This window comes from Procambarus clarkii, chromosome 60 (assembly GCF_040958095.1).
Source record: "Procambarus clarkii isolate CNS0578487 chromosome 60, FALCON_Pclarkii_2.0, whole genome shotgun sequence".
NCBI classification, from domain to species: Eukaryota; Metazoa; Arthropoda; class Malacostraca; order Decapoda; family Cambaridae; genus Procambarus; species Procambarus clarkii.
This window is the reverse complement of record NC_091209.1, coordinates 13,836,180-13,850,359: the sequence shown is the minus strand read 5'-3', so window position 1 is coordinate 13,850,359 and position 14,180 is coordinate 13,836,180. Positions and strand designations below refer to the sequence as shown.

Here is a 14,180-nt window from a genome sequence, read left to right as displayed (position 1 = left end):
ATTTTGTCTACAACCTTTTGTTTACTTTCGTTCATAAACTCACGAACGTCGTACACTTTGTAGTAGAACGTTCATTCATATGTTTGTCGGGGATTGGAGAAGACTCCATTCATTCATCTCGTGTTCACTGTGAACGAGTTTCATTCATATGGTGTTGTCACCCAAAGCGGTTTGGCTTCATTGATCTTGTGTTTACACCAGAGGAAACTAGTTTTATACTCACGTTCTGTCTGGTGTGTGACGGGTGTTTTTGTCTGGTGAGTGTGTGACGGGTGTTTTTGTCTGGTGAGTGTGTGACGGGTGTTTTTGTCTGGTGAGTGTGTGACGGGTGTTTTTGTCTGGTGAGTGTGTGACGGGTGTTTTTGTCTGGTGAGTGTGAGACGGGTGTTTTTGTCTGGTGAGTGTGAGACGGGTGTTTTTGTCTGGTGAGTAAGACGGGTGTTTTTGTCTGGTGTGAGACGGGTGTTTTTGTCTGGTGAGTGAGACAGGTGTTTTTGTCTGGTGTGAGACGGGTGTTTTTGTCTAGTGAGAGTGTGACGGGTGTTCTGTCTGGTGAGTGTGACGGGTGTTTTTGTCTAGTGAGTGTGACGGGTGTTTTTGTCTGGTGTGAGACGGGTGTTTTTGTCTAGTGAGAGTGTGACGGGTGTTCTGTCTGGTGAGTGTGACGGGTGTTTTTGTCTGGTGTGAGACGGGTGTTTTTGTCTAGTGAGTGTGTGACGGGTGTTCTGTCTGGTGAGTGTGACGGGTGTTTTTGTCTGGTGAGTGTGACGGGTGTTCTGTCTGGTGAGTGTGACGGGTGTTCTGTCTGGTGAGTGTGTGACGGGTGTTCTGTCTGGTGAGTGTGACGGGTGTTTTTGTCTGGTGAGTGTGACGGGTGTTCTGTCTGGTGAGTGTGACGGGTGTTCTGTCTGGTGAGTGTGACGGGTGTTCTGTCTGGTGAGTGTGTGACGGGTGTTCTGTCTGGTGAGTGTGACGGGTGTTTTTGTCTGGTGAGTGTGACGGGTGTTTTGTCTGGTGAGTGTGACGGGTGTTCTGTCTGGTGAGTGTGACGGGTGTTCTGTCTGGTGAGTGTGTGACGGGTGTTCTGTCTGGTGAGTGTGACGGGTGTTTTTGTCTGGTGAGTGTGACGGGTGTTCTGTCTGGTGAGTGTGACGGGTGTTCTGTCTGGTGAGTGTGACGGGTGTTCTGTCTGGTGAGTGTGACGGGTGTTCTGTCTGGTGAGTGTGACGGGTGTTCTGTCTGGTGAGTGAGACAGTACCGTCTCCGTAGCTAACAAAGGCTCTCACTCGCTAACCCGATTTAAGCGAGCGCTTCCAGCCTGTCTGGCGCTGGTAGTAAATGAGTTTTACATATGTGGGTTCTTGCTAAGATGTGTGTGTGCGTGTGTGTGTGTGTGTGTGTGTGTGTGTGTGTGTGTGTGTGTGTGTGTGTGTGTGTGTGTGTGTGTGTGTGTGTGTGTGTGTGTGTGTGTCTGTGTGTGTGTGTGTGTGTCTCTGTGTGTGTGTACTCACCTAGTTGTGCTTGCGGGGGTTGAGCTCTGGCTCTTTGGTCCCGCCTCTCAACTGTCAATCAACTGGTGTACAGATTCCTGAGCCTACTGGGCTCTATCATATCTACATTTGAAACTGTGTATGGAGTCAGCCTCCACCACATCACTGCCTAATGCATTCCATCTGTTAACTACTCTGGCACTGAAAAAAGTTTTTTCTAACGTCCCTGTGGCTCATGTGGATACTCAGTTTCCACCTGTGTCCCCTTGTTCGCGTACCACCAGTGTTAAACAGTTTATCTTTATCTACCCTATGTTAGAATTTCTACCTCTTAGAATTTTGTAGGTAGTGATCATGCCTCCCCAAGCTCTCCTGTCTTCCAGCATCGTGAGGTGCAGTTCACGCAGTCTTTCCTCATAACTCATGCCTCTTAGTTCTGGGACTAGCATTGTGACATACCTCTTAACTTTTTCTTCCAGCTTCGTCTTGTGCTTGACATGGTACGGGCTCCATGCTGGGGCCGCATACTCCAGGATTGATCTTACATATGTGGTATACAAGGTTCTGAAAGATTCCTTACACAGGCTTCTGAAGGCAGTTCTGATGTTAGCCAGCCTCGCATACGCCGCAGATGTTATTCTTTTTATGTGGGCTTCAGGAGACAGGTTTGGTGTGATATCAACCCCTAGATATTTCTCTCTGTCCGTTTCATGAAGGACTTCATCTCCTATTCGGTATCTTGAGGTTATCTTGAGATGATTTCGGGGCTTTAGTGTCCTCGCGGCCCGGTCCTCGACCAGGCCTCCACCCCCAGGAAGCAGCCCGTGACAGCTGACTAACACCCAGGTACCTATTTTACTGCTAGGTAACAGGGGCATAGGGTGAAAGAAACTCTGCCCATTGTTTCTCGCCGGCGCCTGGGATCGAACCCAGGACCACAGGACCACAAGTCCAGCGTGCTGTCCGCTCGGCCGACCGGCTCCCGTACTGGTCCCTACACTTGCACCAAAGGTGGTACCACTTTTAGGAAATATCAACATAAATTGTTGGCAAAATAAACCATTCATTTTCGTCCTAATGGCATATATTTATCTTAAGAACCGGGGAAAAATTGCGAGGTTTTCGTTTTAATAATTTTAATATGTAGGGTTTTGACTTCAAATATGACTGGAGTAATGACTTTAGTGTGGAGTTATAACTCCAGTCAGCGGAGCTTGGAGCAAAATATGGGTTTAATAAAAGCTGAATTAATGAGGAAAGTGGTGAATGAGAGACAGGCCTTGTTAGCAGTGCCTTTTGAACAGTTAATGGACGGAAAGAGGCTGTTTGGCAGTTAGTAATGAAGTGAGGTGTAGTCTGTGTGAGAGAGAGAGAGAGAGAGAGAGAGAGAGAGAGAGAGAGAGAGAGAGAGAGAGAGAGAGAGAGAGAGAGAGAGAGAGAGAGAGAGAGAGAGAGAGAGGGAGAGAGAGAGAGAGAGAGAGAGAGAGAGAGAGAGAGGGAGGGAGGGAGGGAGAGATTTTCGGGTATTAAGTTTATATAATGTGATTTAAGGCTAATACCTTCAGAGATAAGAGGCAAGCGACAGGACAGCGGTGTGTGGCGGAGTGAGCCGTGTAGAACTTCCCTAACATAGCTTGCAGGACCGAGCTCGAGTTCCAGGGCCCTGCCTCTCCTACTGTAGGTCATCTAATGTTGTGACTTCCGACACCTTGGTTTACTCTCATGTCTGATGTTTACACAATAAACGAAGGTATCTTCTTCATATTTTGTTATATAGCTGGATTCACGTGCTTATACTGGCCTGACAATGAAGAAGTGGCTCCTTACACCCCTGTGGCTCACCCCAGAGGTCTGGCTCCTCACACCCCTGTGGTTCACCTAGGTCTGGCTTCTCACACCCCTGTGGCTCACCTCAGAGGTCTGGCTCCTCACACCCCTGTGGCTCACCCCAGAGGTCTGGCTCCTCACACCCCTGTGGTTCACCCCAGAGGTCTGGCTCCTCACACCCCTGTGGTTCACCTCAGGTCTGGCTCCTCACACCCCTGTGGCTCACCTCAGAGGTCTGGCTCCTCACACCCCTGTGGCTCACCCCAGAGGTCTGGCTCCTCACACCCCTGTGGTTCACCCCAGAGGTCTGGCTCCTCACACCCCTGTGGCTCACCCCAGAGGTCTGGCTCCTCACACCCCTGTGGTTCACCTCAGAGGTCTGGCTCCTCACACCCCTGTGGCTCACCCCAGAGGTCTGGCTCCTCACACCCCTGTGGCTCACCCCAGAGGTCTAGCTCCTCACACCCCTGTGGCTCACCCCAGAGGTCTGGCTCCTCACACCCCTGTGGCTCACCTCAGAGGTCTGGGTCCACACACCCCTGTGGCTCACCCCAGAGGTCTGGCTCCTCACACCCCTGTGGCTCACCCCAGAGGTCTGGCTCCTCCTCAACCAGTCAAGATGGTACTCTGACGTCAACCAACGTCTTCGTCAATAACTGTCCTCGTGATTCTGGTCCAGAAAACTCTTTATATTCAGAAGCCGTTTTGGCATTATGTCAGCCTTATCTTGGAGCGACCCCGGCGGTGACTATAACTACCCAGGATAGTGGACCCATCCCACGCCCCACCGTGGCTCCTGTGCCCATCCCATCTCACTTGTCCGTCAATTAAACCCCAATTAACCCATAATTATTTGGTAATTCCTTTCAGGCGGCCACACCCGGGGAGGGTGGAGTGGCCGGCTGGTGTTGAGGACCCCTCGAGGACCCACACGCCCGCGGGTCTCACTAGCCGTGACCTGTCCCTATCCACCTCCCGCCAACACCTTATTGTCCTTCCTCTCCCTTGAGCGCGAGGGGCGGCACTTGCCCTTGAGCGCGAGGGCGACACAAGGGAAGGCGGGGGGCGCGGATGGCCGATAATGGGATGCTAAGGACTCGACTACTTCGCGCGGGTCGTCCTCCTGCACTATAGCCGACGCTGCCACATCTTGCATGACACATGGGGAGGTGAGGGGATGTTGCAAATGTTGCCGGCGACTGTGAGCACCATGCAACATGCCAGGCGCTGACTTGCCCGCCGACCCCTCAACTGTTGCCATTGATTTCCAGGATTGCAGACCCGGCCGCTAGAGGGGAGCGCGCGCCCCATATCGATTCACTCCTCCATCCCAATCTCTGCAAATTTATTTCCCCATTTTAAATTCATAACAATTGGCATTGAGGGCGTGCAGGAGACATGCATGGGTGACATGGCGTGTTTGTCATGTGGCGAGCATGTTGGGTAGAGGCGCAGGAGTATGTGGCGAGGGGTTATGTGGCGCGTGACGGAGCCGACGTCGTGACTCTGGCAAGGATTGGGACGCGAGGTGGACTTGTGTGGGAGCAGCGGTGCCACTCGGAGACCTTCTCCCCAGCCAGCAGCAACGGTGAGTACCTCTGGCTCTCTGCGGCGCCCTCGCTCACTCACGCCCATGCCCCAGGGCCCTCCTCCAGCACCAGGCCGCCCCACACACCGCCCAATCGCTCCCTCCTACGGGATATCAACCCGTCTATAGCGTGCCGGGACCGGGAAAGGGGGATTATCTTGGAGCGAGAGAGAGAGTTCCCGGCGCCTGAGTGCGGGGGTGGGCGTGTACTCCAAGGGGGAAAAAATCATTTCTGCGAGAGTTGCCATTGTGTCCGGTGAGGGGAACTGCTCCTGGCGATTCACAGGTACTGGTGGTTCGTACAGAACAGCTTGTCCTGTTAACAGGGCGCTTGTTAAGTTAGTTAGGGGTGGTTGAATGGTGTGTGTGTGTGTGTGTGTGTGTGTGTGTGTGTGTGTGTGTGTGTGTGTGTGTGTGTGTGTGTGTGTGTGTGTAACCCAGTGACCGACATGTTGGTATACTCTTAACTACTGACCCACTCACTCAATTACAGTCTTTCGGGTAGAGCATTAACTACCGCTAGTTTGCATGGTAACCTCCCACAAACCTAACGTCTAATCACCCATTGCGTGTTGTTTATCGCGTCTGAACACGGCTTCTGGAAGGCCCGAGTGTGATAGACTGAACAGTGATCAACACAAGAGACCACAATGAACTTGTAAGCGCAATAGATAGTCCTTATTTCGTACACTTCTCAGTTGACCTGTTCGAAACTCCTGTTCGAAACGCGTTGTGCTCACTTCCTGTACCGTAATCACTCTTTAAATCAGTGTAACTAAAACAGCTTCCTTGTACTCTCCTCTACATATACCACCGTGATTTGGGTCCATTCTGTTTCTAGTAAGAAATTGAATCGGTATACTATTTTTAGCGTGTATGTACTCGCCTAGTACTTGCCGGGGGTTGAGCTCTGGCTCTTTGGTCCCGCCTCTCAACTGTCAATCAACTGGTGTACAGGTTCCTGAGCCTACTGGGTTCTATCATATCTACATTTGAAACTGTGTATGGAGTCAGCCTCCACCACATCACTGCCTAATGCATTCCATTTGTTAACTACTCTGACACTGAAAATGTTCCTTCTAATGTTTCTGTGGCTCATTTGGGTACTCAGCTTCCACCTGTGTCCCCTTGTTCGTGTGTGTGTGTGTGTGTGTGTGTGTGTGTGTGTGTGTGTGTGTGTGTGTGTGTGTGTGTGTGTGTGCTTATATATATATATTCATGCTCTTGGTGAAAATGGTTAGCTGCTGGGCCCCGCCTCCTCGCAAACACTATTTCCCTCACTTAAAGTTGTGGCCGGAGGTGTTCCTTCACCACTTCCTCATCTGTGTGTAAACACCTCTTTGTTGCCGGGGTCGAGTTCCAGCTCATGGGCCCTGGCTCTGGCCTCTTGGGCTCCGTCAGACCTACAGTTCAACAACGTCCAATACCAATATAATCCTCGTATCTTTTACCGGAACAAAGCTAGATATAAATCTTTAGACCACAGAACTTGGCTTCCATTGTAGAGTTGTGCTCTTGTCTAGCTGTATCTTGTACGTCGTGACCATGTCTCTTCCGGCTCATCACTGCAGCGAGAGGAAATTTAGTTCAGTATGTCTTATCATTGTGTTAAAACTCTTTTAGTTTTCGAATCAACAATGTTGAAACAATCTACACATTGACTTTATGTGCTCAGCGAAGTAAGGGGTTTAATATTGACGCTGCATACTCTAGTATTGGTCTCACGTATGTGGTGTTCAGGCTGCTATTCTGGCCCCACATACTCCAGTATTGGGTCCACGTATGTGGTGTTACGGATATAATCCTGGCGCTGCATACTTTAGTATTGTTCTCACGTACGTGAAGTAGTGTTTCGAAAGACGACTGGCTTAGCGACCTGAAAAGTGTTCTACATTTTACTACGTGGACGGTAGAGCGACGGTCTCGCTTCATGCAGGTCGGCGTTCAATCCCCGACCGTCCAAGTGGTTGGGCACCATTCCTTTCCCTCCGTCCCATCCCAAATCCTTAATCTAACCCCTTCCCAGTGCTATATAGTCGTAATGGCTTGGCGCTTTCCCCCTGATAATTCCCTCCCTTTGCAAAGTTGCATATGTTGCTTATGTTGTATTGATTGTGAGCCCGCCCTCGAGGGCTGGCTAGCCTCTGCCCTCTACAGTGACCACGAGCTGCAGCTCCTGGGCTCCGTCTCATGACCAATATTCCTAAATATCTTCCTCTTCTCAGTCACGTCACACGTAATGGCACCTGTGTACCCCCCACACACACACCTGTGTGCCCCCCATACACCTGTGTACTCTACACCACTACACACCTGTGTGCCCCACATACACCTGTGTACCCCTCATACACACCTGTGTCCCCCATACACCTGTGTACCCCTCATACACACCTGTGTCCCCCATACACCTGTGTACCCTGCACCACCACACAGGCACGGTACAGTTTAGTAAAGTTCCCGTAAGTGGACGGCGGCTTAAGGCGGCGAGGTACTGCGGTGGGCCGCTTGCTTAAAGAGGAGGTACCGCTGCTGCTGGCGACGGTGTGGCCCGGGTTGTGGCCCCTGTGACGGTGTGGCCCGCGTTCTGGCCCCCTGTGACGGTGTGGCCCGCGTTCTGGCCCCCTGTGACGGTGTGGCCCGGGTTGTGGCCCCCTGTGACGGTGTGGCCCGGGTTGTGGCCCCCTGTGACGGTGTGGCCCGGGTTGTGGCCCCCTGTGACGGTGTGGCCCGGGTTGTGGCCCCCTGTGACGGTGTGGCCCGCGTTCTGGCCCCCTGTGACGGTGTGGCCCGCGTTCTGGGCCCCCTGTGACGGTGTGGCCCGCGTTCTGGCCCCCCCCTGTGACGGTGTGGCCCGGGTTGTGGCCCCCTGTGACGGTGTGGCCCGCGTTCTGGGCCCCTGTGACGGTGTGGCCCGGGTTCTAGGCCCCCCTGTGACGGTGTGGCCCGTGTTCTGGGCTCCTGTGACGGTGTGGCCCGCGTTCTGGGCCCCTGTGACGGTGTGGCCCATGTTCTGGGCCCCCTGTGACGGTGTGGCCCATGTTCTGGGCCCCCTGTGACGGTGTGGCCCATGTTCTGGGCCCCCTGTGACGGTGTGGCCCATGTTCTGGGCCCCCTGTGACGGTGTGGCCCATGTTCTGGGCCCCCTGTGACGGTGTGGCCCATGTTCTGGGCCCCCTGTGACGGTGTGGCCCATGTTCTGGGCCCCCAGGGTGTAGCAGTTGTAGGGGCCGTCAGAGAAGACATTGGGCATGAGTACAATCATGAGTAAACTGTGATTCATTCACTGTGTATGAAAATAATTATTACTAAATATTATGTTTCAAGCTGCTTGTGTTGTTACTCACGTACTCACGTATTTGCTAACTCACGTACTCACGTATTTGCTAACTCACGTACTCACGTATTTGGTAACTCACGTACTCACGTATTTGCTAACTCACATACTCACGTATTTGCTAACTCACGTATTCACGTATTTGCTAACTCACGTACTCACGTTTTTGGTAACTCACGTACTCACGTATTTGGTAACTCACGTACTTCCTAACTCACGTACTTGATCACGTACAATATAAGTATTGTACACAATACACAAGATTGTACTCCTGCTCCCAAATGCACTCTAATGTAACTGCCAATTAACGTGTTAATTCTTAACGATGGTGAGTGAAAGTGACGGCACCAACACCGTCACAATTAACACAATAAATGCAGACAATCAAACAATCAGATACACACAATAAAACAATAAATGGTGTCAATAAAACCATTGCAAATATTCCCAGTTGAAAACGGTTCTCAACAGAGCCAAATGTATAATTTTTTTTTAAAGTGATGAAAATGTATGGGTTTAGCCCAAGCACACACACACACACACACACACACACACACACACACACACACACACACACACACAGAAGTGGTCTCCCAAGGAACATAAAGGTGTAGTGCTTTGGAAAAATAGGTGAGATAACAAGGGTATGCTGCATACTCTAGTACTGGTCTCACGTATGTGGTGTGGGCTGAAAGGGAAGTGAAAAAAATTGGATGAGAAAAAGTTGCCCAAGTATTAATGGCAAACGACGTCATTCAAGATGGCCGCCGACAAGAAGGAAAGCAAAACAGAGCTAGATTTTTGGGGGGTTTCAATAAAGAAGGCATCGATATAAGTAGTCTACACATCACGTTGGCAAAAATAATGATAGTAAACTATCATGTAGAACTAATCAGCAAATTGAAAGAAAGTAATAACCACTTTACTAGCAAAGTATTGGGTCTTGAGAGGTTAGTGAAAGACTTGTGCAAGGACAAGAATCATTTGTAAACAAGTTGTAAAGCCATGGAAGAAGAAAATAAACTCTTAAAAACAGCTTTAGAAGAAGTTAAAGCAAATTTAAACATAAATGACTACAATAGGTTAGGTAAGGAAATTGAACAGGAGAAATAGCTTTTGTCAGCACAGATGGAGGAAGTTACACAGGGAATAGAACAGTGCAAGAAAGATATGCAACTCACCTATGCAAAAGTGGCCAAGGAGAAGGAAAACATTGAAGAAGCAGTAAAGGAAGTCAAACACTGCAGCAACCAAGATAAAACAAACATTCGGCTGGAAGTGAGAAAGGAACTGGCATCAAATCCTAAATTGGTGCAAAACACAGTTGTTCGGAGTAAGTCCCTGATAATTTTTGGTTGCAAAGAAAAGGGGATAACATCTAGGTGAGAAAGAGCTGTAGAAGAAGCGACAGTAGTAGATAAAATTGTTGGTCTCGTGGAAGGTCTTACAACCATAGAGAATGTGTGCGACTACAGGAGAATAGACAGATATGTAAGAGGGGAAAGATCGACCTTTGAGGATCACCCTAAATGGTGCCAAACAGATGGAAGAAGTACTAAGGAATGCTAGAAAACTACAAAGTGATGAGGATGAGAAAGTGTGGTCGTTAAGACGAGATCTTTCGAAAGACAGAAAGAAGCTGAAACTGAACCTCGCCGAGGCAAAACGTATAAATGAGAGCAGGAATGAAGAAGAAATCAATTATTCTTTTCTACAAAGTGATAGGGGCAGGCAGACCAGTAAAGTGGTACATAAAGGCAAACCAACAAAATCACTAGATAAAGGGGTAGTGAAGAATAAGGAGAGGGGGAACATGTTCCTGAAGATCGCATACACCAACATAGATGGAGTGAGATCAAAGATACTGTAGTTAAGTGATGTAATACAGCTGCAGACACCAGACATTGTTGCACTCACGGAGACAAAACTTGAAGATGATATTTTAAACGAGGTCATATTCCCAAGAGGCTACTCTGTTTGGAGACGGGACAGAAAAATTAGGAAAGGCGGTGGCGTTTCACCATGGGTTCTGAGAGAATGTGCACCTGAGCTCAGCATTACACTTTAACTGATTATTCAGACATCCCTGTGTACAGGAGTCGTAGCTGATGTGTGGAAAAATGGCTAACATAGTTCCCATCTACGAACGTGGAAGCAGGGAAGACCCCTTCAATTATAGACCTGTCTCTTTGACAAGTGTAATAGTCAAAATATTGGAAAAAATAATTAAAAATAAATGGGTAGAACACCTGGAGAGAAATGATATAATATCAGACAGACAGTATGGTTTTCGATCTGGAAGATCCTGTGTAACGAATTTACTCAGTTTCTATGATCGAGCCACAGAGATATTACAGGAAAGAGATGGTTGGGTTGACTGCATCTATCTGGACCTAAAAAAAAGTTTTTGACAGAGTTCCACATAAGAGGTTGTTCTGGAAACTGGAACATATTGGAGGGGTGACAGGTAAGCTTCTAACATAGATGAAAAATTTTCTGATAGAAAAATGAGGACAGTGATCAGAGGCAATGTATCGGACTGGAGAAATGTCACAAGTGGAGTACCACAGGGTTCAGTTCTTGCACCAGTGATGTTTATTGTCTACATAAATGATCTACCAGATGGAATACAGAATTATATGAACATGTTTGCTGATGATGCTAAGATAATAGAGTAGATAAGAAACATAGATGATTGTCATTCCCTTCAAGAAGACGTGGACAAAATAAGTATATGGAGCACCACTTGGCAAATGAAATTTAATGTGAATAAAGGCCATGTTATGGAATGTGGAATAGGAGAACATAGACCCCACACAACCTATATATTATGTGAGAAATCTTTAAAGAATTCTGATAAAGAAAGAGATCTAGGGGTGGTTCTAGACAGAAAACTATCACCTGAGGACCACATTAAGAACATTGTGCGAGGAGCCTATGCCACGCTTTCTAACTTCAGAATTGCTTTTAAATACATGGATGGCGATATACTAAAGAAATTGTTCACGACTTTTGTTAGGCCAAAGCTAGAATATGTAGCGGTTGTGTGGTGCCCATATCTTAAGAAGCACATCAACAAACTGGAAAAGGTGCAAAAAAGTGGCTCCCAGAACTGAAGGGTAAGAGCTACGAGGAGAGGTTAGAGGCATTAAATATACAAAAACTAGAAGACAGAAGAAAAAGAGGTGATATGATCACCACGTACAAAATAGTAACAGGAATCGATAAAATTGATAGGGAAGATTTCCTGAGACCTGGAACTTCAAGAACAAGAGGTCATAGATTTAAACTAACGAAACAAAGAAGCCCCAGAAATATAAGAAAATTCACTTTCGCAAACAGAGTGGTAGACGGTTGGAACAAGTTAAGTGAGAAGGTGGTGGAGGCCAAGACCGTCAGTAGTTTCAAAGCGTTATATGACAAAGAGTGCTGGGAAGACGGGACACCACGAGCGTAGCTCTTATCCTGTAACTACACTTAAGTGTAGCACACGTGAGAGAGAGAGAGAGAGAGAGAGAGAGAGAGAGAGAGAGAGAGAGAGAGAGAGAGAGAGAGAGAGAGAGAGAGAGAGAGAGAGAGAGAGAGAGAGAGAGAGAGAGAGAGAGAGAGAGAGAGAGAGAGAGAGAGAGAGAGAGAGAGAGAGAGAGAGAGAAGGAGAGAGAGAGAGAGAGAGAGAGAGAGAGAGATAGAGAGAGAGAGAGAGAGAGAGAGAGAGAGAGAGAGAGAGAGAGAGAGAGAGAGAGAGAGAGAGAGAGAGAGAGAGAAGGAGAGAGAGAGAGAGAGAGAGAGAGAGAGAGAGAGAGAGAGAGAGAGAGAGAGAGAGAGAGAGAGAGAGAGAGAGAGAGAGAGAGAGAGAGAGAGAGAGAGAGTACAGCCCTAAGGTGTACGAGAACAGACTCACCCACCAATGTCAACAATGACACTCCAAGGAGGGGGGGACTATACCAAGATGATATCTTCACTCTCCGTGTTGCTGTATCTGCCCCCCCCCCCCCCCCCTCACTCTACTGGCAGGGGGGGGGGGGGTGTTGAGCCTCGGCTCTTGGGTCCCGCCTACACCAGTGCCTTCCCCCACACCTGCTCTCACTACACCTGCTGTTATCGTGCCTTAAGCTGTTATTAAGCTGATCTATTCATCTGTTGCTGCTGGAGTCATACATTATAATACATCCAACTATATTCAGTGCAAGGTGAGGTGAGCCTATTATCAGGAGAAAGCGCTAAGCCAGCATGTCTATAGAGCTGGGATATGAGGACACAGAGCTGGGATATGAGGACACATAGAGCTGGGATATGAGGACACAGAGCTGGGATATGAGGACACATAGAGCTGGGATATGAGGACACATAGAGCTGGGATATGAGGACATAGAGCTGGGATATGAGGACACAGAGCTGGGATATGAGGACACATAAAGCTGGGATATGAGGACACAGAGCTGGGATATGAGGACACATAGAGCTGGGATATGAGGACATAGAGCTGAGATATGAGGACATAGAGCTGGGATATGAGGACACACAGAGCTGGGATATGAGGACATAGAGCTGATATATGAGGACACATAGAGCTGAGATATGAGGACACATAGAGCTGGGATATGAGGACACATAGAGCTGGGATATGAGGACACATAGAGCTGGGATATGAGGACATAGAGCTGAGATATGAGGACACAGAGCTGGGATATGAGGACACACAGAGCTGGGATATGAGGACACAGAGCTGGGATATGAGGACACAGAGCTGGGATATGAGGACACAGAGCTGGGATATGAGGACACAGAGCTGGGATATGAGGACACATAGATATGAGGACACATAGAGCTGGGATATGAGGACACAGCTGGGATATGAGGACACATAGAGCTGGGATATGAGGACACATAGAGCTGGGATAGAGGACACATAGAGCTGGGATATGAGGACACAGAGTTGGGATATGAGGACACATAGAGCTGAGATATGAGGACACATAGAGCTGAGATATGAGGACCCATAGCTGGGATATGAGGACACAGAGCTTGGATATGAGGACACATAGAGCTGAGATATGAGGACACAGAGCTGGGATATGAGGACACATAGAGCTGAGATATGAGGACACATAGAGCTGAGATATGAGGACACATAGAGCTGAGATATGAGGACACAGAGCTGGGATATGAGGACACAGAGCTGGGATATGAGGACGGAGTGAAGGAAGAGCACCCAACCACTTGGATCATCGAGGGATCGAGCACGACCCTGCAAATAGAAATGTCCTCACAGGACCAGCTAACACAATGGAATTCAGCCAGCACTAGCACCATAACACAGTCAATCCCGCTACACATACACCACACCTACACATACACCACACCTACACATACACCACACCTACACATACACCACACCTACACATACACCACACCTACACATACACCACACCTACACATACACCACACCTACACATACACCACACCTACACATACACCACACCTACACATACACCACACCTACACATACACCACACCTACACATACACCACACCTACACATACACCACAGCTACACATACACCACACCTACACATACACCACACCTACACATACACAACACCTACACAGTAACAACCAATAAAGCTGTGAACACACTGTGAACTTCTGCTTGACTATCTCTGCCTGTGTCTGTATGTGGGCCTGTCTGTCCGTGTGTCTGCGTGTGTGTTGTGTCTGTCCGTGTTTCTGTTTGCTCTCGGCTCTGTTTCCGGGTACGTCATAAGGTCCGTGTGTGTACGCATCTGTGTACGTGAAAGCGTCCGTGTAAGTTAACATCCGCATATAGGTATGATATCCACGGACGGGATCGCGTTCGTGGGTGTAATATGCGTCTTCGTGGTAGCGTTCGTGTGTACGATATTCCTGCACGGACGTGTCCTTGATCTGGTCGTGGAGGGGGG

The 14,180-nt window shown here is 48.8% G+C and overlaps 2 protein-coding genes across 7 annotated transcripts in view; one reads left to right on the top strand and one right to left on the bottom strand.

Annotated features, from left to right (window-relative positions):
- Window positions 1-4,691: 4,691 nt before the first annotated feature.
- Window positions 4,692-14,180, top strand: part of Syn (synapsin) — a 122,550-nt gene continuing 113,061 nt past the window's right edge. For 2 of the 6 annotated variants that reach the window (XM_069307537.1, XM_069307536.1), the window contains exon 1: window positions 4,705-4,905. The gene's annotated coding sequence lies outside the window, so the exon portion shown is untranslated. Of the gene's footprint in view, window positions 4,906-14,180 lie in introns of all 6 variants that reach the window. The other 4 variants (XM_045756244.2, XM_045756240.2, XM_045756243.2 and 1 more) reach the window with 4 other exon arrangements.
- Window positions 7,415-8,155, bottom strand: LOC138353862 (ribosome-binding protein 1-like). The gene has a single exon (XM_069307293.1). It carries the CDS (start codon window positions 8,153-8,155, stop codon window positions 7,415-7,417), a length of 741 nt encoding a protein of 246 aa, XP_069163394.1.

What these genes read in the sequence shown, in the direction of transcription:
- LOC138353862 (XM_069307293.1), bottom strand. Translation starts at nt 8,155, where the DNA reads ATGCCCAATGTCTTCTCTGACGGCCCCTACAACTGCTACACCCTGGGG.